At 37.5% G+C, this 26,512-nt stretch overlaps 1 protein-coding gene across 2 annotated transcripts in view; it reads left to right on the forward strand.

Annotated features, from left to right (window-relative positions):
* LOC145672954 (pancreatic lipase-related protein 3-like) overlaps nt 1-26,512 on the forward strand; it is a 175,085-nt gene that overhangs the window by 105,702 nt on the left and 42,871 nt on the right. For both annotated transcript variants that reach the window (XM_081742208.1, XM_081742207.1), the window contains exons 2-3: nt 840-995; nt 16,512-16,774. In XM_081742208.1, the coding sequence (XP_081598334.1) occupies nt 840-995; nt 16,512-16,774 (419 nt within the window). The remainder of the gene's footprint in view (nt 1-839; nt 996-16,511; nt 16,775-26,512) is intronic.

A 26,512-nucleotide genomic window follows, 5' to 3' on the forward strand; every position in this document is an offset into this window, starting at 1 on the left:
GCAGGATTTTTTCCAAGAAGGGAGAAGGGGTAAAACACCAACATACAAGCGATATTGCAAATGCACAAATCTTGATGCACACAATGAGTAGACCTATTTAATATAAAGTATAGGTATTATTGATACACATAGCATAATAGAGCAAATATGAAAGGTACAACCGCTCAGAAAAAAAAAAATTAAATGAAATCTTTGAATTTTACGTCCCATAATTATGGCGATCAGGAAGGACCTCGCAACTTGACGAGGTCCTTCTCAATACACATTGGCCTGTTTCGCAATGCATGTACTACTGATAAATAAAAGAATCCAGCAGTAATATTTGTTATAGGGCTATATAAGCGTTTCGAAACAATATATCATAAATCCCGAAAGTACTAAGAGTCTTCATCCCGGCGAAATTAAAATACCGCTAATTTTACAGTAATTATGTGATATCTTCAAATAGATAAAAGATAATTGAAATATGGAACAAGAGCGCCCTAGACAATATTATTTTGCGTGAGGTACCGTTATCATAAGTCACCTAGTGGCTTTCCGTTTTCAGTTGTTTAGAAACGCGAAAATAAATGCCGATTTTCAAAATGGCTCGAAATCGAAAACAGATAAATGAGTCGTGATAACGGTTTCTCATGTAAAATAATATTGTCTAGGGCGTTCTTGTTCCACATTTCGATTATCTTTTATCTATTTGAAGATATCACATAATTATTGTAAAATTAGCGGTATTTTAATTTCGCCGGGATGAAGACTCTTAATGAAATAACTTGTGTTTTGGATTTGTTCCCAATTTTGAAAGACTTAAGCGTTACTAATACGAATTTACATTATTGTTCCAGCCTTGTTGTCAAATTACACGCTGCGATTTAACAACAGCGGAGGAAGAAAATCCAGGACGTTTGGGATCGCAGGACAAGGAAATGAAAATAGAACATACCTTGGCAATCAGATCGACAATACAAGTCATGAGTCTCATATGGGATTAAACTGCTACGGTAAGTACTATTTTCTTCAATTTCTATGCAGTTTAATAGTTGATCATTGTCGTACCCGTACGTTTTACTATAGATACGTTCACCTCTAATGCTACGGGTTTCGGGTTCGATCCCAGGATAAGTGAGTTTTTGGTATAGGGGAAAGTCGTCTGGTATCGGACAGCGGGTGGTATCGGGCAAAAGCAGTTTTAGTTATTTCCTGTTTAAGGCGGCATCTGTCAAGCATACAGTGAGTTGATCGAAATGAACTAGCCAAGCCCACGCCATAGTGGATTTGTCCGATGAACGGTGTATCTCGTGCTTCAAGGTTTTTGTACTTTTGCGAGTTATCAGGTGCACAGAGATAGATTTGTGTGCCTGCAACTTGCCATAAAGTAAATGTATTGATATATTATTGCTATCACAGCATTTATTAGGGTGTATATATTATAATTTAGGCGTATAGTAGCTTTCGTGTTGTTACAAGCCAGTAGATACCCATTCATAAATTGCAAGTCTTTCGGCTGGTATCGGACAAAAGGGAATCGGGTGGTAACGGACAAAACACTGGTAAGTAAACTTGACGTTTTTTAATGGTTTCTGGCTTTTTCAGGAAACCATGGGGAAAATACATGGCAATTGGGAGGAAGAAAATATAAAGTTGGTCATGGACAAAGTTATTTCCAAAGAAGCACGTGCGGCCAGTGCTAGATATGGTGTTCCTTAGAGTACATTAGGAGATCGTGTCGAAAAACTGTCGGAAGGGAAAGAGGTAACTGCTAAGCCTCGCTGCTCGGATAACATAGGCACATTTAGTTGAACGTGACCAAGAAGAAGTACTATACAATCATGTAAAGGCTTTGTATAGTTAATTAATCTAATGCCACTAAGAATACCAGATTTTTTAAAACTAGTTCACAAACTCGCTGAAAAACTAAACATTATAATCTGCGGGTAGTCTTTACATACAGCGCAATATATGTAAAGACTTGGTCCATGAACAATGTGTAAATTTTGAAGGCAGACTGTTTTATCATTGTGATTTGTGTCAGAATAAAAAATAACTCTTGATGAGACTAAGAATTTCATGATATACTTGTTTTACTCTTATTTTAGGCTATATTTCAAAGGGTAATAAAACTCTATTTTGTGTGCAAGAACTCCTGTAAGTCAACAGCTAATATTTGCAATTTATTCTGTTATTAAATTACCTCAAAAGACCAATTCTCCATAGTTTTATGTTTGTCCGATACCACCCTCCACTTTTTAAGAATGGTAATTTGTATTACCTTTGATTTTTTACAAAAATATATATTATTAGTTTTTACCTGTCAAATAACCTTTAACACGTTTTGTGTAAGATACTAAGGTATCATTTTGTGCATTAAGTAATTAGATATAGCTATTTTTCAGAATGACAAACTGAAAAAAGCTACGGTGTCCGATACCAGACGACCTTCCCCTACATCATATCAGTGATTTTTTCGGGATATTCCCGTTTGCTCCCACATTCTCATTTCACGAATTCTTGTCTTATCATTCGCCTTCATCAATCGCATGTCTTCTTTAACCTAAGGGCATAAGCGTGGAACGTAAAACTGGAATTTTCATTTCATTTCTTTTGCTTTGCTTTAAATGGCCATAGGTGATATGTAAATTGATTCTTTGTATTGAATCGATTCATTTACGTGATTCAATCACATGAATTGTTTCAGCTTCTGGGCACACGGCTTACACTCAGTGCTCACTGAATTGCGACACCCCTCCACACAAGAAAGTGTAGCCGGCAGCCTAGATGATTAAATGACTACCCCGTCTGGTAGTATTGCAGAGAAAGAACACATTCGAGACTACATGTTGGCAGACAGCACACTGTTATAATGGGAGATGGACAGGATTTATCCCTATTCCAATAGGGCATGATTATGTATACCCGAGAAATATGTGCATCAATAACGCAGACAGCAATACTATCAGATGCACCCGTTTCTGTGTAGTGAAGGTGTACAAGGAGTGGGAAGAAAATGGAGTAACGGTCTCCAAGAGACGGAACTGTAGGGGCGTACGGAAGTTCAGAAGGTGAGGTGAGCGTAGCTCATGACAGCCAAACAATCAGCTTCCGGGAATTATGTGACCAATGCAATGGTGGGTGCACAACATCCATATCCCATCAATTGTACAGCTTACACTGGCACGCATGAAGTTCCACAGCAAACAACCTACTCCTTACGACTCGTAATCGCCGATTTTGTCGCGCTTGGGCACAGGAATTGGACCGTAGATGATTGGGAAAGGATGTGTCGGCCCGCTAAATCGTGATTTGTGCTACTCCTCTCCGACAAGCGTGTGCATGTGTGGCGCCAACGCACGAAGCTATAGACCCCTCGTGCACGGTGCGTACTTTATAGGCAGGTGGGGGCGGCTGTATGGTTTGAGGATGCTTTTGTTGGTATGGACTGGAACCGTTGGTGTGCATGAACGACAGTGAGACACCACTGTGAACCTGCATGTATTAAATGTTCACGTACACGCCACAATGCACTACTTCTACCCACACGAAGACAACATTTTCCAGGACAATGCACGGTGACACTGTACTTGCTTGGCTTAAGGAACATTCCACGGAACTGTAGCACATGAATATTTCCCTAACTCACCGGATCTTAATCCCATAAAACATTTATGGGATGTTGCGGAACGAGCTCTTCGCACCACGAGTCCTGCATCGACATTTGTGGGATCATTGTAGAATGCCATGAGGAATATATAGTGTCAGAAACATATCAGGAACTACCAAAATCCAAGCCACAACTATTTAGGCCGTTCCCTGAACAAAAGATGGAGCAACGAAGTATTAGATAGATGGTCGTATTAAAGTTACCACTCAGTGTATTATGCTAATTGATTACGATTGACTCGATTATATAAACATGTTGAGAGTTGTCGCTTATTTTGAATGCGAACTGCTTGTCAAGACGTGTAACGGAATCTGTACCAAAAGCACCTACGGGTCCTTCAATTATAAAAAAAATGATGTTTTGTTTATAATTCCGTAAAAAGCAATGGTACACAGGTAGAGTTTCTTGAAGATATATATCTCATTGTGGTACTCGTTTTCAAAACCCAATCCATATATACTCACTCTTTCGTAAATTAGGGTATGTATATGATGGATTATGAAAATATTAGGTATTTGCCCCATTATATCCATGCCGAAAAGTAAATTAATTATTTTCCTTCCTTTTACTTTAATTTATAAATAACTAGTAATTTCATGAAGGACAAGGAGCACCAAGTACTCTTTTGTAATACCTAGATATGTTGGCCTTTTAGAGCGTACACGCGCAGTGCCACAACAAATCATTTTGGGGTTCCCAGTGCACTAGGATGTTTGAGAGAACCCAACCAGTGTGTTGGTCTGGTGTAGGAATGTAATTGTGAATCTTGAATCAGCGAATTATATTGGAAATGTAACAGTTGAAGCTTACGAGTCCTCTTACCAGGAGTCATAACAACGACCCCTTTCAATTCATTTATATTATGGTTCCACGTTTGGTTCTGTGAGATCTCTTTCCCCAGGCCCTTGCTGCTGCTTCTTTAGGGATCCATGAGTAGGTAACTGCAGGGTCGGTTCTAGACATTTCTGAACTGTAAGCAAACAAAGTTTAGGCGCCCCCACCTAAATGATAATAAAAGAGTAGAAAGTTGTAATGGACAAAAATTCTTCAAATAATTTTACAGTTGCAAATTTCTTTTTAATATCTGTAGTCTCCCTGTGAATATTAACGAAAAGTGACGAAATTATAACTAATTGACTGTGGCTGAATACTGACAAAGTTCCAATTTTAATAATTAATAGCATTTTATTTTATTAAATACTAGCTGAATATACCAATTCTTCGCATGGGTGCTGTATTTGGAAGTCAACGCCTGTGGGAGTATCACCATTCATTTCAGCGACCACGAAAACTATGGATTTGACATTAATATCGGTCATTTTGGGCTATTTTTACGTGTTTCGTCCCCCCCCCCTCCCGCTGACCCCATACAATGGTAGCTGAATTTGCAAGTCAACGCTAATGGAAGTGTGACAATTGATCTTAGCAACCACGAAAACTATGGACTTGACACTAATATCGGTCATTTTAGATTACTTTTACATGTCTCGGTATCCCCCCGGTGACCCTCGGCCCGTAGCCGAATAGGGTGAATTTGGAAGTTAGGGATGCGCACGAGACGAGTCGAGACGGGATTTTCCTGACAAAATTCGAGTCCAGACACGGCTCTTTCAATAGAAAAATATACATTTTTCGAGTCGAGACATCACTTTTACAGCACATTTTCGAGACGAGACAGCCAGAAATCTTGTCTCGTGCGCATCCCTATTGGAAGTTAATGCAATCGGAGTTTCACCATTAATCTCAGCAACCGCGAAAACTATGAATTCGACACTAATATCGGTCATTTTCTACTACTTTTACATCTCTCAGTAAACGCCCTACTGGGACCCCTCCTGGTTCGAATTTTAAAAAAAAACGCTACGCCTTGGTCTGGGGCCTGGACCAAGGTACCTGTAACCCAAATTTGGTAACTCTCGGTAAACTCGTCTGATGCCCAGGCCGCACACAGACAGACAAACACACACACAAAAAAAAAAAACTTTATTTATATTAGAAGCACAAGAGACAATTAAGATATTTACCTAAGATGTATTTTGACAAGTACAATTGAAACATAAAAGTCGAAACAGAACAAAACTCATGAGTTTCAAGTCTAACTTTAACACAGATTTCTATTTTGACAGAGAGGTATGCTGTTATGCTTCATTAAAAGCATATTTACATAGTATTTTCTAGGGATTCGATTATCGCCATTAACTTAATTTCTTGTTTTCTTTGTTACTGAAGAGTCATGTTATAAAGACAAATTTCCGGCTTCAATTTAGCAAAATCTCTTATTATTGCATCCTATCTGTTTCATTGAGTATGTCATTTTCAATGATTATCAAAGCTAGTCCTTTTAATCATTCTTAAGATATAGTTGATCTCAAATAATTCTTTATTAATTTTAGCTGAACTTGTTAAATACACAACAAATGACAAAAGTGTGTGCCTTAATTGATATTTAATTGGTCTTCGATCCAGTGGCGGAACTTCAAAATCAGGTTCTCCTCGCAAAAATTCTTTTCAGGGCCTCTTAGGTCTATAAAACAATTCAGTACTTTCATGTCTGTTTCCAATATAGATATTAAAAAGCAGGCAATGAGTAACACAATATAAACACAAACATTGGCGTACTCAAGATTTCGCTTTTGAGTCCGAAGATATTTCGTAGTAGCCTACAAAACTGCAAATAACACTGTTCAACAACAAAAATGTAAATTGAACAAAATCAGCTAATTCTTATTGATTTTGTGGCGCTGATCACGAATTTGAAAGTTATTTTTGAATATTAGCTCTACTTTTCGTTTTACAGGCATGTCTAATAATAACGCTTTAAAATTAAATATATTCGCTTCGTTTGGGGTAAAATGTTACACTGATCCGGCAACACTGCAGAAACTATATGAACACTTGGTTTCATTGTGTTCCTTATCTTAGTAGTGTTCTGCTATTGTTAGAAAAGACAGGTTTAGTGCAGTTATCAGCGTTTTGGGTGTGACGTTTGTGTAGTGCAGGACATAAAAATACAACTACAAGTACGCAAAAATACTGGTATTTCGAATGTATATTTTTAAATAGTTGTCGGAACTATTTCAAGTGACATTTTGAGGATTTCAGTAAACAAAAATGCCGCGAAATTGTGTAAACAGTGCGGATAGCTTCTGCTACGTGTGTGGGGAAGTGACATTTTCCTCACAAAAGCAGACTATAACACCACTAATAAGAAAAGCCTATCAATATTACTTTGGTTGTAAAATTGGAGACCAAGATAAATCTTGGGCACCCCACATTGTGTGTAACACTTGTGCCAGCAATCTAAGAAATTGGATTAATGGGAAGGGGCGCTCAATGCCTTTTGCAGTGCCCATGATTTGGAGGGAGCCAAGCGACCACATCAGAAACTGTTATTTTTGTATGGCTCCTTCCGTCAAGAAGGGAATTTCCACGAAGAAGAAGCGGGCCTTGATCTATCCTAACATTCCTTCTGCAATGCGCCCTGTTCCACGTGGAGAAGGACTACCTGTTCCTGACCCACCTAAAGAATACGATCTTTTTCTGATGATGATCAAGAAGTTGAAGCTCCTGAATCAAGTACTTCGAAGGACCCTACGTTTGTTGTAGAAGAACCTCCATGTGAACCACATAGACTTACTCAAGAGGAACTAAGTGACCTAATCAGAGACTTGGACCTCTCGAAAACAAAGCCGAAATTTTAGCGTCACGCTTAAAGCAATGGAATTTATTGCAGGAAAAAGTAAATATTTCAGTGTATCGGAATAGGGAGAAGATGTTCACTTCATTTTTTACTATGGAAGACACACTTGTGGCATGTACAGATGTAAATGGTCTCATGAGGGCACTTAAAATTAATTACGAACCTACGGAGTGGAGGTTCTTTATAGATTCGTCCAAGGTGAGTTTAAAGGCAGTGCTTTTACATATTGGAAATGAACTTCCTTCAATTCCTGTAGGTTACGCAGTTCATATGAAGGAATCTTATGAAAACTTGAAACGTTTACTTCAAGCCATTAAATATTACGATTTTCAGTGGCTCATTTGTGGTGACCTTAAAGTAATAGCACTGTTGCTAGGTATGCAGTTAGGGTATACAAAGTATTGTTGCTTTATATGTGAATGGGACAGTAGAGATCGTGGATCTCATTACCGTGGATTTATTATTATTATTATTATTATTATTATTATTATTATTATTATTATTATTATTATTATTATTATTATTATTATTATTATTATTATTATAAAAAGAAACCACTCAGGATAAAAACGAAAATGTTGACCAATGACAAATGGACAAATAGACATTAACAAAGTGACCATTAAGCAGTGAATAGCGATTGTGAGCCACTGATATTAGGAACTTAAAATTTTCCTCAGAAATGATCAAAAATTCCAATTGTATTGCTTAGTATTCTTTCTTTCCTTTTTAGTATTCGACCCACCGTGTGGAGCAATGGACAACAAAAGTATAGTCGCTTAAACTTCGATAATGTGCATTTCATTTACGTTGACATTTCTCAACTCTTAACTATGGTCATAGAACCGAAGCACTACGGTGGGACATTATTTATAAATAAGGCACAGTACCCTTGAAGACATTTCTTTCTGCTGTAATAATGCTACCCAATGACTTACTTTGATTTGTTGATCCATTCCCATTTCAAAGACATATTTGGCAGTGATATTCTCTAGCAAGATCCCGGAAGGATTGTTGGCAGAGGAATGAAGAGTCTAGAGTCTATTATATTTGTATTTTGTTCACATGGTGGGATTGTGGAGAGAATACCGTTGTATTTAGTCGTACTGCCGTAGTATTTAATATAACATCTATTGAAAAGTAAGTTTCCCTACATTTTATCTTATATTCGTAAAAGCTCTTTTTTCCCCTCTTTAAAAAATCTTCCCTAAATTCCCCTGCGCCGCGGGAAATTTTCCTCAAACTAGCATCACTTGTGGGTGTAGAATTGGAGCCAATATTGATGTACGAGTCCATTTCAAATGTAAAAGTCATGTTTTACAGCCAACCACCCAAAGATTCGATTTTATTATCCTTTTGATGTGTTTTATCTGTATCTAATTTATTTGAAGGTATTTGGAAAATTTTTCATCATAACATTTTCTCTAATAAATATTCACATTTAAAACACAAAATTCATTTTCCAGTTTGGCACCCCCTTCACCTGGCGCCTCCTGCGAATGTGTAGTTCGCAGGATTCTAGATCCGGCCCTGGGTAACTGGTAACACCATTAAAACAAGTCAGTCTTCTAGATCTTTCGAATTGTTTTGTTTTAACAATGAGACATATGAGCAGTGGCGTATTTACGATTTTGTTTCGGGGGGGGCTTTGCTGGAAATGTGAAAATTCTGCAAGATATTTCATGTACTTCACTATACTAAGTAAGATTTCGGGGGGGCTTAAGCCCGGAAGCCACCCCCCTAAATACGCCACTGCATATGAGAAATAGTTTTGATAATCATCACAATGAACAGATGAATCATTCGTACAGATGAATCGATTTCACCATCTGATTCCTTTGCTATTCTCTTTCCAAAGTCCAGACTAATTGTTCCAATGTTTAAAAGATTTTTCCTTTCCGATCATTATTTTTACTTTAACGAGAGAGGGAAGCAGAATCAACACAAATTTGTGATTAATCTGAAATTTTGTAAAGTACAAGTCTCACAAAGACAAAATGAATAACAGGGTAATTTAAGTAATCAGTAATTAGTAATATGAGTTTGAAACAGAAGGTGTGGAGCTTCTTCGTCCGGGGGGCTCCACATTGCACCGTTGATTATAACGGTTTATACACGCGATTAGGGATGCGCACGAGACAAGATTTGAGACTGTCTCGTCTCGAAAATGTGCTGTAAAAGTGATGTCTCGACTCGAAAAATATATATATATTTCTATTGGAAGAGCTGTGTCTCGGCTCGAATTTTGTCAGGAAAATTCTATCTCGACTCGACTCGAGCGCATTCCTACACGCGATGCATTAGTTAATGGGAGTCAAACGAAGCTGTTAATATGGCTATGAGGTGGTTGTTTAGCTGTCATGCTTTTTTGGAGGCTATAACGACCGAACTGACTATACAGGGTGTTTCAAAACAACATCGATAACCATAGGCGGAGTTATGGGGGCATGGGGGGCATTGCTCCCCAACTTTTTGACAAAAATTGAAAATTCCACTCTTATGTATCTCTCTTATGTATCAGCATTTGCATCAACAGTGAATTTCCTGCATTTACTCTTAATATGTCCTGAATTTGGCCATGTGGGAGCTTCGCCCCCCAGATAACCGCCTTTGCTCGGCCTACCCTAAGGCCTCGCACCTCTTAAACCCACAATTTTACCGAATTTCAAGTTTCTTTTTCTATTTCAACTATCTAAAAGTCAAGACTTTGCATTCCAAGAAAACTCCTTTTAAATAAGGTGGAAATTTCTTCATATCCCTTTAGACACCTTAAAAACTAAAAATATTCAGTTTTGGCTATTTTCCTGTGGGTTAGTCCCGGAAGACTACAATAATGGCAAATTTCAATTTTCCACGTCAACTGGAAGTACCCCTTTATTTTATGTCATTCAGTTCATGTAAGTTCTATATACTGTATAGTGAAATTTCATCTACATCACTGGCTCTGCAATTTATTTTTAAACCAGTCTCTCTAAATCGGTGAGGCGGCCCTGGTCAGTATAGACAAAACAGTAAGATTGGAAAACGTCTGACGGCACATGTCAATTTTGGAAATTTATTTGGCATTGCATATAGGTAATGTAAATATCTAGATTAATGCAACAGTCACTGACTGGGCGATTCATACTGTGATAATTTTCGAAGTCATCTATTATTATTGTGAAATAATATTATTGTAGGACGTAACAAAAAGTTCGCTAAAAGCAAATAACTTCCAGTATTAGTAAGCTGAAATGGTGACCTGAATTCATGGCAGAGATCAGTGCTACCTGTACACGGTAAAGACATGAAGAATAAGTAGATCGAGGCGCATTGAGATAACCTCTACAGTTATTGGATATTAAAATTAAACATGACTTTCTGGAAATAATTGGGCGAGAAACTGGAATGCTCACCTTTCACTAAGACTCCAAACAAAGTTATCATATTTTTCTTTCTTTCCTGTAGTTGTCCTTTATTTTAATCTCCTACACATGCACGCCATTACGTCACTGACCGGGAAAAAAAAGAAGATAACTATCAACTGATTTACAAGACTGGAGCGTTCATTGCCATAGAAACAAAACCGGCATGATAATAAATTCAGTCAGATTTACTGTTATCCTCTTCTACAGGTGAAGGGGGCGGTGGCTTAGTGGCAGAGCATTCACTTATTGTGTATAGGGTCCTTGGTTCGATCCCAGCTGGCGCCAAGTGTGCTTTCTGGTAGACAAACACCATGTGCATAGGTTTTCTGGGGGTTCTCCCGTTTGCTCCCACTTTCTCCATTTCACCCTTTCATTCCTCATCATCACCGTCTCTTTTAGCCTAGCCGGCATAAGCGTGGGACGTAAAACGGAAAAATTTCTTTTCTTCTACAGGGTTGCCATTGAGACCTAGAATGACGCTCTATCGTCACAAAAAGTATCGTAGAACTAATGTCTCGTCTCAGGAAGTTAGTGTTGCACACGAGACGAGATATAAGAATGTCTTGTGTATTGTGTGTGTGAAGAATATGGAATGAAAATAAATGTTAGAACGACAAAAGCCATGGTGATTGGAACAAAGGGGGTCGGTGTTAAATATAGAAGTAGGAGGGAAAAAAAATAGAACAGATGACCAGTTTTGTTCACACACAACTTATTTTTTATCATATGCGAATTGATTACGAATGATTCGATCATATAAACAACGGCCACGGTGGCTCAGTGGTTAGGCATGCGTACGAGACAGCATTTGACGCTGTCACGTGTCGAAAATGTGCTGTAAAAGTGATGTTTGGACTCGAAAAATGTAAATTTTTCTATTGGAAGAGCTGTGTCTCGACTCGAATTTTGTCATTAAAATTCTGTCTCGTCTCGTCTCGTGCGTATCCCTATCAGTGGTAGAGCGCTTTCCTCTGGTGTGTGGAGAACCTGGTTCGATCCCCGATCAAATAAGTTGGTAATGGATAACATCATGTCCGTAGGTTTTGTCGTGGTACTTCCGTTTCCTCCCACATGTTCATTCTACCAATTTCTTTCATCATCATTCACTTGCCTTCATCATCTGTCTCCCTTAGCCTAAAGGGCATAATCATGTGACGTTAAACTGAAAAAAAAATATTTTTATTTCTTTTCTCATAGGCAACCCTGCTCTCACATTCGCGGTGGCTCAGTGGTAGAGTGTTCACCTCTGGTGCATGGGTTCTCGGGTTCAAACCCTGCTCCCCCTTCAAGTGAACTTTGTGGTGATGGACAAACACCGTGTGCATGGGTTTCCTCGGGGTTCTCCCGTTTCCTACCACTTTCTTCATTCCACCATTTCATTCCTTTCTCATCATCACCTACTCCTTTAACCGAGCCGGCATAAAACGTGGGACGTAAAACTCAACAATTTCATTTCATTTCCTGCTCTCACATTGATATTCGAAGCCGGGACATCGAGTACCGAAGAAACGGACTCGAATCATTAGACTAGAGTCTCGACGAAATCAGAGACAAAGGAGTGCTTTTCCTTGTCACTATTTTGTGTAGGAGCAATCCTGCTTCGCTTTTCTTCCATATAAATCGATAATCAAAAGAGCAATACGTAGGCCTAAAACCAAACATGCGGGAAAGTTAAAAAGTTAAAGATTCACCGAAAGAAGCGAAATGCTGAGCTTCGGTCCCTCAAACTTTTGATTTAGGGAACGTGGAGTTAGTTGGCTTGTTTATAAATAGACTACGAATTGATGTCTTTATAATTAATAAGTCATCAAAGCACTTTTTACTTTTTACACCCTGGTTATTGTTGACATAAATTTGGTCGTAAAACATCTCATTAATGTATACGGTGCTCTAAAACCTTCTAGCAATGACAAATAATTCAAATTACATTAGCAATTAACATTGTTACAAATCAATTTAAGCCATAAAAGCCGCCTAAATAGGTAATTTGTACAAAAGGATACATTAACGCGACAGATCTTCAATCAAGTGTTTTTTTTTGGGGGGGGGGGAAGGATTTCCGTTAAAACTGGAATTTTCTTATGTTTGAATACTAACAAACTTGATTACTAAGTAGGGCCTAAGGGTCACTGAGAGAAAAACGAACATTTGCATAGAAGGTAAGTAATATTTCCTGCCATTTGTTGTTCTCCAACGTAACGTCTTTAACGAGAGCGACAAATGCCATATGTGCAAAGTAATTCTTCGTGACTGTGTGATTCTTCTAAAAATAATGTGTTATGTAAACATGATAAAAGCTTTTCATCTCCACGTGTGAGTCTTAATCCAGTTGTTTTCGTTGGTTTGAAAAATTCCACGTACAAATGTTGACAACCAGTTACAAATTTTCTTTAAATCAAAACACAAATTAATCTAAAAGCCATGCAGAGTCGGATCTGGAAGGTAAAAACTGGGGGAACCAGCCAGAACCCAGACTATGATAGATATATCATGAGTTTTCTATGAACTTTCAAAAATACATAAATAATAGCTTAATTTAGTTTTGTTACTCAAAAAAGTGGTTGGGCCTAGGCCTCCCCTGCCCCGATCCGCCACTAAAGCCACGATAGATACCTGCAAAACACAAAGATGCCCGTTGGGTATCCAAGGGACATTAGTCCTCTGATTTCGGGAATTTCCATTTTTCCCCAAAGACGTCTCGTAGATATAATATGGAAATTTAGGTGTCCGCTTAGTCGGAAATTTCTTGGGGCATCTCTCAGTTCTTCGCTTGTTAATCACAGTACGACTTTCACACATTCAAATATTGTATCGTGAGAGGCTAATCCCATTGAAATCCAGTGCCTTGCTGTGCAAAATCAGCGCCCGGGTCGAGAGTATACGATGGCGCCCCTCCGTACATATCAGTGAGGTCGGCAGACCAGCCGCAAAGCGTCACCATGGTTGGCGCGAAGCGCAATAAAATTTTAGAAAATAAACCCTGCTTTTCCTTGATTTTGAGCACTTTTTATTAGAATGAGCAATAAGGTAATTTCCCCCTCCGCAGGTGTAAATAGACTTGATGAGTTGAGTTGATTTTAACATCCCTTTTTGCAGCAAAGCTATATGAGACCGGGTGTAAATAGACCGGTTCGCGATTTTAACAAGTGTCTCTGGACGCAAAAAGTATAAATCTGACCCTGGTCAAATTAAATATTAGATTCAAAAATACTGCTCTTGATCTAAAATATTCCAAGTAGTTTTTTCTCTTTCATTTTTCTTTTTACCTCCCGAATTTTGCGCCCTCTCAAATCGGCGCCCGGGGCCGATGCCCCCCAACGACACGGCACTGTTCAAATGCAAGGAAAATTCTGTAGATATATCCATTATCCTTAAAGTTTCTACTGTGTCAGCTACATCCAAGTGAAGTAGCCCCGCGTACCATTGAAGGGAGCGGTCCCAGATTCGATTCCCAATGGTAACATAAGGTCGAAAAATGTAAAAGCACTTTTAGGCCAGCTATCCTGAGTGAAGGTTTCCTGAGATTTTCTCATTCACACGAGGCAAATGTCGGGATTGCTCCTAACATAATGGGTTGAGTTGATTTTGAGTTTAACGTCCCGTTCAGCGGCGAGGCCATATGAGACGCAGACCTACTGATTAACGTGGAATCCAAACCACATGAGCTCCTGTCGGGAATCGAACCCTGGTCTCCCCTAACATAATGGTGCCAGGACGCTTCCTTTATTCTCCATCCCTTTCTTCTTCCCTAATTCCCCGGGCAGTGTGATCGCCTGGTAACGTCGTCTCTCATACGTAACGAGCTGACAGCCACAGATGTCGAAAACCCAGAAATCTAATTTCAAATCCAAAATTAAAACACTCCAGTGAAATCCAAGGGAAATTCCCTGAATATTTCAGTTATTCTTAAAGTCTCTACTATGACAGGCACATCACATTAAAATCCAAGGAAAATCCCGTAGGGATTTCCATTATCCTTAAAATGTCTACTGTGACAGGCACATCACATTAAAATCCACAGAAAATTCGTACATATTTCCTTTATTTTGAAAGTTTCTACTTGTAACAGGCATATCCCATTGAAATCAAAGGGAAATTCCGCAGAGATTTCCATCATCCTTAAAGCTTGTACTGCAACAGCCACATCCCATTAAAATCCAAAGGAAATCCCATGGATATTTCCATTATACTTAATGTTTCTATCGTGATAGTCACATCTCATTGAAATCCAATGGAAATCCCATAGAAATTTCCATTATCCTTAAAATTTTACTGCGACAGCCGCATCCCATTAAAATGGAAGGGAAATCCCATGGATATTTACATTATCCTTAACGTTTATACTGTGGCAAGCACATCCCATTAAAATCCAAGGGAAATCCCATAGATACTTTCATTATGCTTAATGTTTCTATTGTGACAAGTACATCGCATTGAAATCCGAAGGAAATCCATAGATATTTCCATTATCCTTGAAGTTTGTACTGCTACAGCCACATCCCATTAAAATACAAGGGAAATCCTATGGATATTTACATTATCCTTAAAGTTTCTACTGTGACAAGCACGTTCCGTTTAAAACAATGTGAAATCTCATAGAGATTTCCATTATCCTGAACGTTTTTACTTGTAACAGGCATATCCCATTGAAATCAAAGGGAAATCCTGTAGACATTTCCATTATCCTTAAAGTTTCTACTGTGACATGCCCATCTCATAGTGAAATGCCATGGCTATTCTCATTATCCTTACAGTTTCTACTGTAACAAATACACCCTATTGAAATCGAAGGAAAATCCTATTGATATTTCCATTGTCCTTAAAGTTTCTATTGTGGCAGACACATCCCATTGAAATCCAAGGGAAATTCTATGGATATACCCATTATCCTTAAAGTTTCTATTGTGGCAGACACATTCCACTGAAATCTAAAGGAAATTCCATGGATATACCCATTATTCTTGAAGTTTATACTGTGACAGGCACATCACATTGAGAATCAAAGAAAATCCCATAGATATTTCTGTTATCCTTAAGTTTCTACTGTGACACATACACATCTCATTGAAATTTGGGAATAACATGCATATTTCCATTATCTTTAAAGTTTCTGCTGTGACAGTCCTACTTATGAGTCGCATTTCGTAAAACTCTATCTTATCCTCTTACCTTTTATATTAAATAAGGCATATATTCCGAAGTTGGGCGTCCGCTTTCGTCAAGTTTTTTCACTGTTATCTCCTTTCCACACTTTCTGCAATTTGTTATTAGGTTCATTAATCCGTGCTCTTCACAAACTTTTAAAAGATTTTGCTCGTTATCAATGTATTCCTTCACAAATGTTAAAACTGTTAGTTCATTGCCCTTGTACATCCGCCATGTTGGTAACATAAATGCTCGTTTCTTTTCCACAATGCAACTGTTCAGTTACCTTGCGCCAAGTAGTTCCCTCCGCTCGCCATATAGTCCCATGTTTATAACCGCTTATATATAACAAATAAACAGATTTTTCGAGACTCTTATATATTATCTAGCACACAAACGATCAAATTATCCATATATTTCCTGTAAATTTTAAAAATTTCGCTGGAAACGGACGCCCAACTTTGGAATTTAACCCTTAAATAATGACAGAAACAGTTAATGAATAATTGAGTTGAGTGAACGAATCAATCTAATTTTAAAGAATCATATCCAACTCCAACTTATCTGCCATCTGTTAATATAGATTGTTTCTTTTTCTTTTCATTAGGCTTCGCCTCCTGTTTTCATTTTGCGGAGAAGATATATCGTGCTAGAATGAGGAGACTTCCTACAGAGGTCCAGGAGACCAGGTTCTTTTTGTTCACCCGAGCGAATCCTGAAGAAGGACAAATTATCATCTACAACAGCAAAGAATCCATTCAGAATAGCCATTTTGATCCAAAAAAGCCTACCAAGTTCATTATTCACGGATGGCGAGCATCCATCACGGATACCAGACCAATGTTCAACAAAGCTGCTTTCCTCAAACAGGTAAGGAAAGTCCTTGCTTTCTTTAATATTTTTTTTTCTTTTTCATTGTCATCTTAGTTGTCTTTGCAATTATTGCTTTTCTAATATCGTCCAAACTTTATACAAAAAATAGTGGAACGCCTATGGTCTTATTTCGAAGTGACAAAACCTTAAAATAAAATATTATAAAGTATATCATATATTCATATTTTTTCATAGTGTACTAATTTCGCAAGTTTCGAGTCTATCATATATTCAATTCAGGAATGTGTGCAGACAGTGGGTCCTGGGATCCGGACTCTCCCCCAAATACCGACTTTTTTGTAAATTTAGTCTAATTTTATAGTTGATTTTACACATTTCAATATAATTTATCTTCATATTGAATTTGTACCCCCCAAAAAAGCTTCGACCCCTCCCGAAATATATTCCTCCGTACGTACTTGATTCCATTGATAGATTGAATCATTAGGATTTTGCATAGCTTCCCGAACCTTCGAGCTGCAGGCCCAAGTCCGCCCCAAGCAATTAAGCGTGCGCCACGTAAAGTGATAGTGATACTGTGGCAACTGACAAACGCAATGCTCATCACTGGCCATTTCCCACCAGTCTGGAAGGAAGCCAGAGTGAGTTTGATATCCAAGACGACAGGAAACAGATTCGAACTGAAAACCACAGACCCATTAATCTGCTATTTTATTTAAGTAAACTAATGAAAAGGGCAATCCATCGGCGTCTGTAGCAACACGCACAAGAGCGGAACATCATTGCACCTCATTAGTTTGGCTTTCGTCCAGAGCATGGCACCGTAGCACAACTTGTCAGAGTTACAGATGCAATCACTTAAACCTTCAATGACATCGAGAAAGCCTTCGCCAAAGTGTGGCACGAAGGCCACGTACACAAACTACTCCAAACCGGAATTCCGGTCTACTTAGTGAAGTTGATGAACAACTACCTACGAAACAGAAGCTTCCGCGTCAACTATATAGCCCACTTCACCACTCCAAGACGGATCAGTGCTGGTGTCCCACAGGGTTCCTGCCTCTCCCCATTGCTTTACAATGTCTATACCAGTGACATTGCGAAAATGGGAAACACCATTATCACCACCTACGCAGACGACACCGCGCTCTTTGAAAGCCCCTTCAATTATCGGTACCTACCTCTACCTTCAGCATCACAGTCACCTGATTGAAAATTGAACCAGGAACTGGCGAATCAAGATTATCTCCAACAAGACCATCATGGTATATTTCACCAAAAAAAAAAAAAAAAAACCGGGAAGTTGCGACCCTTCAACCTCTCCCTACAAAGAACCCAACACCCATTTAGTACACAAGCGAAGTATTTTGGGGTTATCCTTAACAAGTGCCTTTCCTTCCTACTTCACATTTCCTCCCTGCTAAGAAGGCTACTCAACGCTTCAATGAAATAATCTTCATAATCTTTAAGTTTTACGTCCCACGGTTATGCCGGTTACGCTAAAGGAGACGGTGATTATGAGAAATGAATGAAATGGTGGAATGAAGAAAGTGGGAGGAAACGGGAGAACCCCGAGAAAACCCACGCACACGGTGTTTGTCCACCACAAGGTTCACTTGGAGGGGTACGCAGGTTGATCTTTAAACAGACTTAGCCTTCACTGATTTCCACTTGTCTGGGCCTCTTAAAGAGCATTTGGGCGGGATGCACTTTCAGACAGATAAGAACCTCGAGAATGCTGTCCTGCAGTTGTTGTAACACGTACTTACTTCTTTTTCTACGCAAAATGTATCAGGGAGCTTCAACAACAATAGCAATCGTGTCTGGATGTTCAGGAAGAATACTCTAAAAATTTGTTCTAGTTTTGTGCTTCTATGTGTGTAAATTTTCTTGTTTAGAAATAAGTTTTAGTCAATTTTGAACAACCCTTGTACTTGCTCACATTTTTCTGCTGTTCTTGTAACATTCAAATGTGCTTTATACTCGATAATTCTCTACATCTTGCTTAGCGAATTAGTGGTTTCGGAGAGCATAGTCACTGCAAGGTCATAGCTACTTTCTTATACAGTAAAAGTATTGTGGTTTTGTTAGAGTTTGCACAACATAAAATCATGTGATGGTCGAGTAAGTTCGATTTCTTTTTTGAAATTAGTCCTCAGGTTATTTATAAGCTAAGTTGTTGAAAAACTCATAAGTGACCATTTGAAATAAACTGTGGATACAAAATCGGTATTTCACACAGTTTTCCAGACTTGCAGATATTCAGAACAGCTGATCGTTTCTACTTTATATATTGGCATTCTTTTATTTTAAACACTCAGGAATTATTGTATTTTTTAACTGAGGATAAAACAAATTACAGCATACTTAACAGTTATCGTTAAATTTTGGTCAACTAACTCTGTGTGATCTAAATCATGAGTGTTATATTTTCCACATTATGTCTCAGTATTCCTCAAGAGCTCGCCCCTAAACAATTTTCAGTTCGTCAGGTATGTCTTATATCATATAATAAGTGAATTATAATTTAATAGTGCATAAAGTTTTTTTTTTATTAACATGGAACAGATTGGACAATTAAAATATTTTTCAGTGCGAGTATTTGGTACGCGGAAGGTGAGAAAACAGTTAAAGCATTCAAAAGTAAAAATAACCTGAGGCCAAGGTTGTGTAAACTCAGGGCCGTGCCATGGAAAATCAGCGCCCGGGGCGGGAGTTTACGACGGCACCCCCATACATGTATTCCAAGCAATTTTTCCTATCTTTTTTCCTTTTTTTCTCCCGAATTTTTCGCCCCCTTACTTCGGCGCCCGGGCCCTGTGTAAACTGAAAAATAAACTTTTCCAAAACAAACTATAACATAACACCTAGCTGACCTTGATTTGTGCATCTGTAATTTGATCTATTGTTTGCAAAAAGAAAGTTAAAAACAAAATATCTGGTAAACAAATACACAAATTTTCTAAAACTGAACAAAGAAAAATAACCAACACTTTATATTTGCATACATAACAATAATATTTATCAAAAAAACTATAATTTAGACTGTTTAAGATTCAAAAATACAGTGCCAACTAGTTTTATAAAACAAGAACATTTACGAGTATAAAAAAATATATAAACCAAAAATCATTCAACGATCATTCATTCGGCTTCTACCATTTCGGATTCACTTCGTTCCGTTCAGAGCTTCGACATGAAGTCTCTGAGTAGCTGTCGTCAGGACATTAAGTATAAACTCAGAAAGAAAGTATGGTATAGTATATCAAGTCAAAATTATCTATTAGCAATTTACATGCTTTTCTAGTTATTGTATGCTTCTTTCTTTTAGTACCGTAATATATTTGTGCATTTGATTTATCTGTAATTGTTTCTTTTATTCTAAAAATTAATTAATTACATTATGCATTCTTCTTATTATTTTTATTCAATCTCTTTTATTCTACTATCTGTCACATCTAAATAAAATGTCATGGATCATTTGGGTAATGGTCTCCATGTGACAGGCAATACACTATAACTATAATCCCACTATACTACCCGTTCCATTATTATGGTATACTAATACACTTTACCCATAAGTTATAAATCAATTTTTTTATTTATTATTTTCTTTATATATGTTACTTACCTTAGAGTACGAGGGAGGATCAGAAACTGAGGTTACAATGCCGATATTTCTGGAGTTTCGTCTGTTGTAGAGGAATGCATAGTGTGAGGTAATTTTACTATATGGTGATATCAACTGTGCAGAATTTCAGCTACCCTAGTTACGGCGTTAGTTGTAGGTAAATGCAAATGGCGACTCGTTTGGAAAACTGATCTCACGGAGAAGTCCGCTCAGTAATTTGATTTCTGTGGGCGAAATATGTAACCGCGGCTGAAATTCACCGGCAGCTGGTAGAGGTTGACGAAGAGACTGTAGTGTCACGTCGGCATGTCGCAAAATGTTGTCGAAAATTTGCAGCTGTAGAGAAAACATCACCGACGAGGAGCGTAGTGGCCGGCCCAGCACGGCATCAACAGATTTGAACACATCTCGCGTGGAGGAGCTGATTTAGAACAACAGGATGATCACGTTACGGCATCTGATGGCAGAATTCGGAATGTTGTTCGGAAACATTCGTCATATTGTGTACGATCGTGACCAACGAGAAGACGATGTACGATATTCTGCTGTACCGGAAAGTTTGTCCCGATGGGTTTCACGCAATCTATCGAACTAAGACAAGGAGAAAAGCATGGGAAGAAATCTGCAACACTTGGAACGATTCTTAACTGTTTTCTTAACTGCATTGTCACTGGCAAGGAAACATAGATACAGTAAACGGCCATCAAAGGAGTGGAAACACCCCTTCTCTCCAAAGTCAAAGAAGTTTAAAGTGACGTCATCTGCCGGAAAGGTAATGGCCACAGTGTTTCGGAACAGCGCCGGTGTCATATTCATGGAGTTTTTTGGAAAGAGGGCGCATAGTAACTGCTAACCGATACTGTGAGAGCTTGACACGATTGCGCGAAGCAATCAGGAGGAAACGGCCAGGACTTCTCACCGAGGGCATTATCTTGCTTCACGACAACGTGAGCCCGAATACAGTCCAGAAGACCACCACACCGCTGAAACAGTTTCGCTGGGACATCATCGACTACTCTCCACTACAGACCGGACATCGTTCCAAGCGACTTTCGCCTGTTCCTGCACTTGAAGAAGCACCTGAGAGGTCGTCGCTTCGCTTCAAACGAAGAGGTGAAACACTTCGCGACAACGTGACTGAACATACAACGACAGGATTTTTATCAGGAGGCAATTTTGAAACTCATGTCGAAAAACAACCTAATGTATGTACTATATGTTGGCTGTATGGAATAACATATACATATTTCACTGCAGGTTTTGTAACCTTACTTTTTGACCACGCATCGTATAAAACTAGGAAGAGAATTCAAATTTGGATGCCCAACTCAGTTAACTTGAACTTCGTGTTCTTATTTGATAAATTAGTAGGAAATGTAGTTTTAAAATTAGTGCTGAATAATTATAGCTGGTAAATCAACCACAACAATGTTTCAACTTTTAATAACCATCAAGGATGTTATAAATAGAAGATCTGCCCATATATATCTTCATCCTATTAGATCGATAAAGCCAAAAAAAAAAAAAAACAACCGAGCATCGGCACGTCTGATTGGCTACTCTCGTTTCTGTCATTGTCTGATTGGATACTTCCCTTTCCGCCATGATTGTTGGCTCAAAACATTGCAATCCTATGGGCGGAGTGGGCAGAGTAGGGGTAGCGAAACTGTGACATATGGCTTCAAGATTCTGTTGTAAGGGCAGATCCTCTATTTTATAACATCCTTGATAAACATTTCTACAACAGCGAGTCGATATTGTATCTCTCCCGGTGTTCTCAAAGCACAATAATTCATGTTAAGTAACAAACTTATTTCTTTTACTTTATATTTATATTTATTATCTGACCAGGAAGCAGGCTACTGAAATTCAACGTTAGAGCCTATGAAGAAGGTGTCCAAAGTTAGGTCGAAATGAAAAAAATGATATTGTATCTGAGACGAGGGTTAAGTTCCAAAGTTGGGCGTCCGTTTCCAGCAAAATTTTTAAAGTTTACTGGAAAGACATGGATAATTTGATCGTATGTGTGCTTGATAATATATAAGGGTCTCGAAAAATATGTTTATTTGTTATATATAAGCGGTTATAAACATGGAAATATACGCCGAGCGGAGGGAACTACTTTGCGCAAGTTAACCGAACAGTTGCATTGTGGGAAAGTAACAAGCATTTATGTTATTAACATGGCGGATGTACAAGGGCTGTGAACTAACAGTTTTAACATTTGTGAAGCAATACGTTGATAACGAGCAAAATCTTTTAAAAGTTTGTGAAGAGCACGGATTAATGAACCTAATAACAAATTGCAGAAAATGTGGAAAGGAGATGACAGCGAAGAAACGTGGCGAAAGCGGACGCCCAACTTCAGAATAAATGCGCAGACAATCAATTACCACTGCTCAAATAGTTAATAAATACGTATTCGAGAGTTAAGCTCGTAATCCAAAGTCGTTTAGTGTTGCTTCAATTCTAAGTTCGGAGTTACGTTTAAGAACTACTGCTCTGTAGTGTGTGAAAGTCTAATGAAGCGAATATGCTCAGTTAGTTGGCGAAACTGTTATTATTTTAAAATAAGCGTTGCTTTTTTTCACTGAATTTTTGTATTTCTGGTTTAACCCTTTACTTGGCAAGCATTGGTAGCATTACCATTAAAATATTTAGTTTGTTTTTATGGTTGTATCATGTCTTCCTGATCATAATTACGTAATTTTTAAAGTATTTTTGTACTTTGGTTACAAAATACAGGATGCTTATTTCAAGGCAAGATTGCCATAAAATAGGTCTTGTGTGTTGCTACTGAGCAGCATTGCCCTATTATGGTAAAATATCATAAGAATACTTTCAGTAATTAGCAGCAGTTTTGTTGAAATATCTTCCTTCAGAGCAAGAAACCACAAATAAAATAAATAAATAAATAAAGAAAGAACTTTCGCGGAACGTAGGAGATAAAGCTTCTACAATACTAAGTTTGTCTGTACCCTGTTGACGAAGATTAGAAATATCTAAACAAGCGACCCGCAAATCATGTATATGAATATTGCATGAAAGCAATAATGCCAATTAAATTATCACTGAAGTTATAATTCGTGCGGATAACGCAATAGAATGCGATGTTTTTTGTGAGCAACAGTGCCAAATAAAGAGTTACGCTAGAAGACCTATTTATGTGCCATTAATTCAAAGGAATACTAAATAGTAATTATTGCTTAAGAACTTTTTTACCGTTATGTAAATTTGCAATCCTGTATATCCCAGGACTTAGTATAGTTAGGCTAAGCATAGGATATCTATGTCACAACAATATATTAACTATTATTTTTTTTAAAAAAAAAAAAAGAACTAAACTACAGGCCAATTGTGCCTGAATGTTACTGTATGTTAATGATTTGTATTCCACTTACCTTTTATTAACACAATTTGACTTCACAAAATAATAATAATACAAGCTTTACAACAGGAATTTTATTATCCATTATACTGCTTTACTCTATGTAAGATGCAAGTTGTCTAGTTATTTTCGTTACATGTACAGTTGTAAACAAAATTTATAATTCTCGAAAATGGAGTAAACTAAATAATCGAAAGTCGGACTTCACTAATAAAATGCAAGTAGATTTTATTGAATATTTCTTCAGTAAGGTGAAGCATCATTATGAAATCACAATGCTTTGTGCACATTGTAAATCAGTGCACGCTATTATCTCCAGTTAATGGCTCAGCTAACTACCATGTCAATGGCCTTATTTCAATGTGGAGGCAAGACCTTAAGGCGTCACCATTGAAGAACAGAGAGATAAAATGCTGTTGTTTTTAAAGTGTATTTAGAGCAATCAGGAAAAAAAGAAGCATCAAAAAGTATTGTAACATTGTAACACGCCTAACATTGAACTTTATTGTTATTTCCTTTCCTTTTTTTCATGTTGTATAACACAAATAATGTTGGAATGTACAATGAAGGTGAATTACATAAGATTTTTTTTTTTTCTGTTCGGAAATGGGAGAATGATTCTCATCACGTCATTTGTTATCTGACAAGCTGAGTGACTGATGGGGTATTTAATACATACAATAACACAAGGGTTAAAAGCAGTATGATTTAAAAATATGAAATCTAAGTTTTATGTCCCACAGTTATGCCGGCTAGGCTAAAAGAGACAGTAATGATGAAAAAAGAATGAAATGGTGAAATGAAGAAAGTAGGAGAACCCCGAGAAAACCCACGCATATGGCGTTCGTCCACTACTACAGTGATGTCAACCTGAAGCATTATGAAATCCCATCTGAAGAAGCAGTAATTCCTATTTTACTCTCGAATTGCCCACGCTATACTAATATCAAAATTTTTCAACACTTTACATATATAAACAAAGAAATTAGTGTATATCACTCATTTTCTTCAATATATGAGTGCATTATCCCAAAATTCCGATTGTCTACGTTTATCAAACAGCTTATCAACACATACACTTTACTTAATTGAAAGAGATAATTGAAAATGCTGACAAATATAAGTACATTTTGTTTTGAGTTCAGTATTTCCATCATGCTTTTGTGCTATAGTATTCCACTGAAAACTACATACAATTCATTCCTCAGTGATGTCGTATGGAATGTTTTGGAAGTTCGAAGTTTCTTGTTTTACTTTCTTCTGTTAATTCCGTTCTTTCTTTTTTAAATACCAAAGTACAATTAATATTACACTAATATGCATTTTATAGTAACAAACTTAGCACTTTGTACTTTGTACTTAGTACTTTGACAATTAGCATTATTTTCACGTTTATTGAAGACTTACTTGTCTACTCACCCATTGACAATGTTGTTGGCGTCAATGGAATATATAGGTAAGCTATGAAAAGTATCATAAATTCTGCAAATTTTCATGAAAATTCTCTTTATTGCATTTCAAGAAATCATTGTTTAAAAAATCCCGCAATATGGGATTTTTCCCACAGGTTGGCATCACTGCACTACTAAGCAGTGTTGCCAACAACCTCTGAGGAAAATAGGCTAGATGGACTCCAGAAATAAGCTTTTTTTTACGCAAAATATGGCTAGATTTTAAACTGCTAACCTATAACCCACATTGTAAATTTTAATCCCCTTTTTTTGTGTGTACAATTATAAGTGAATAATAAAATAAAATAATAATAATAAAAATTGAATATCAAAATTTATAATAAATTTATAATAAAATTTGAAATGTTGAATTTTATTCGGTAAAGACTAACAAGCAACATACATGACTTTAAATTACAATAAAATCCATCAACAACTTATCTAATTTGTAAGTCAACAGCCATATTTTGAGTTGAATTGAAATAAGTCATCATCAATGACGTCGCAGCTAGCCGAGGCGCTGGAGTTTGGGTGCACCATCGTTGGATTGTGCATTGGTTGTGTTTGTGCAGACTACCACTAAGTCACTGCTGCCCACTACAAGGTTGAACAGTAAGAATGATAGAGATAAAGAAATTTTAGATAAATTAGTTGGAGCCCATATGTTTAAGGTATCACCTAAACATTCTTTTGAAGAGATTGAGAACAATTCCAGTCAGAACGATCGACGATGACGTCACAATCACGCGAAAAAGCAATAAAAGTTAGGCCAGGCGTATAATAGTTCACAGCTGCGAAATTTATATTTCTTGATTTTCATGCTGTTTTTAGTAGTTTTAAAGTTTCGTCTATTATATTCAATTCAGCTAAACTGTAAAAGATAATGTTGTAGTTAAGACAGAAAAAGGATCCCCCAAGGATCGATCTTAGGACCGTTGTTGTGTGACATAGAATCGCAGCCCTGCCTAGAAACTCTAAACAGTAAAGAAAAAATAGACCGAGTAGTCGCTTTTGCTGACGACATTGCAATTATCAGCAAGTTCACGAAGAGATTTAGAAATTAAAGCAGAATTAGTCATTAATATCTTACAAAATTGGAGTAACAAAAGTAAGCTAAGGCTATCTGCAAAGAAAACAAAGTATGTGTTGTTCGGTACACAACTGAGTAGGAATCCAACAATCAAATTAGGAAATAATACAATGAAAAGGGAAACAGAATTCAAATACTTGGGTATACAAATTGACGAAAAACTAAGTTGTGGGCCACATATAAGATACATAGTAAACAAGGGTCATAAAGTTGC

Source organism: Thermobia domestica, chromosome 16 (assembly GCF_964235325.1).
Source record: "Thermobia domestica chromosome 16, izTheDome1.hap1.1, whole genome shotgun sequence".
Classification (NCBI taxonomy): domain Eukaryota; kingdom Metazoa; phylum Arthropoda; class Insecta; order Zygentoma; family Lepismatidae; genus Thermobia; species Thermobia domestica.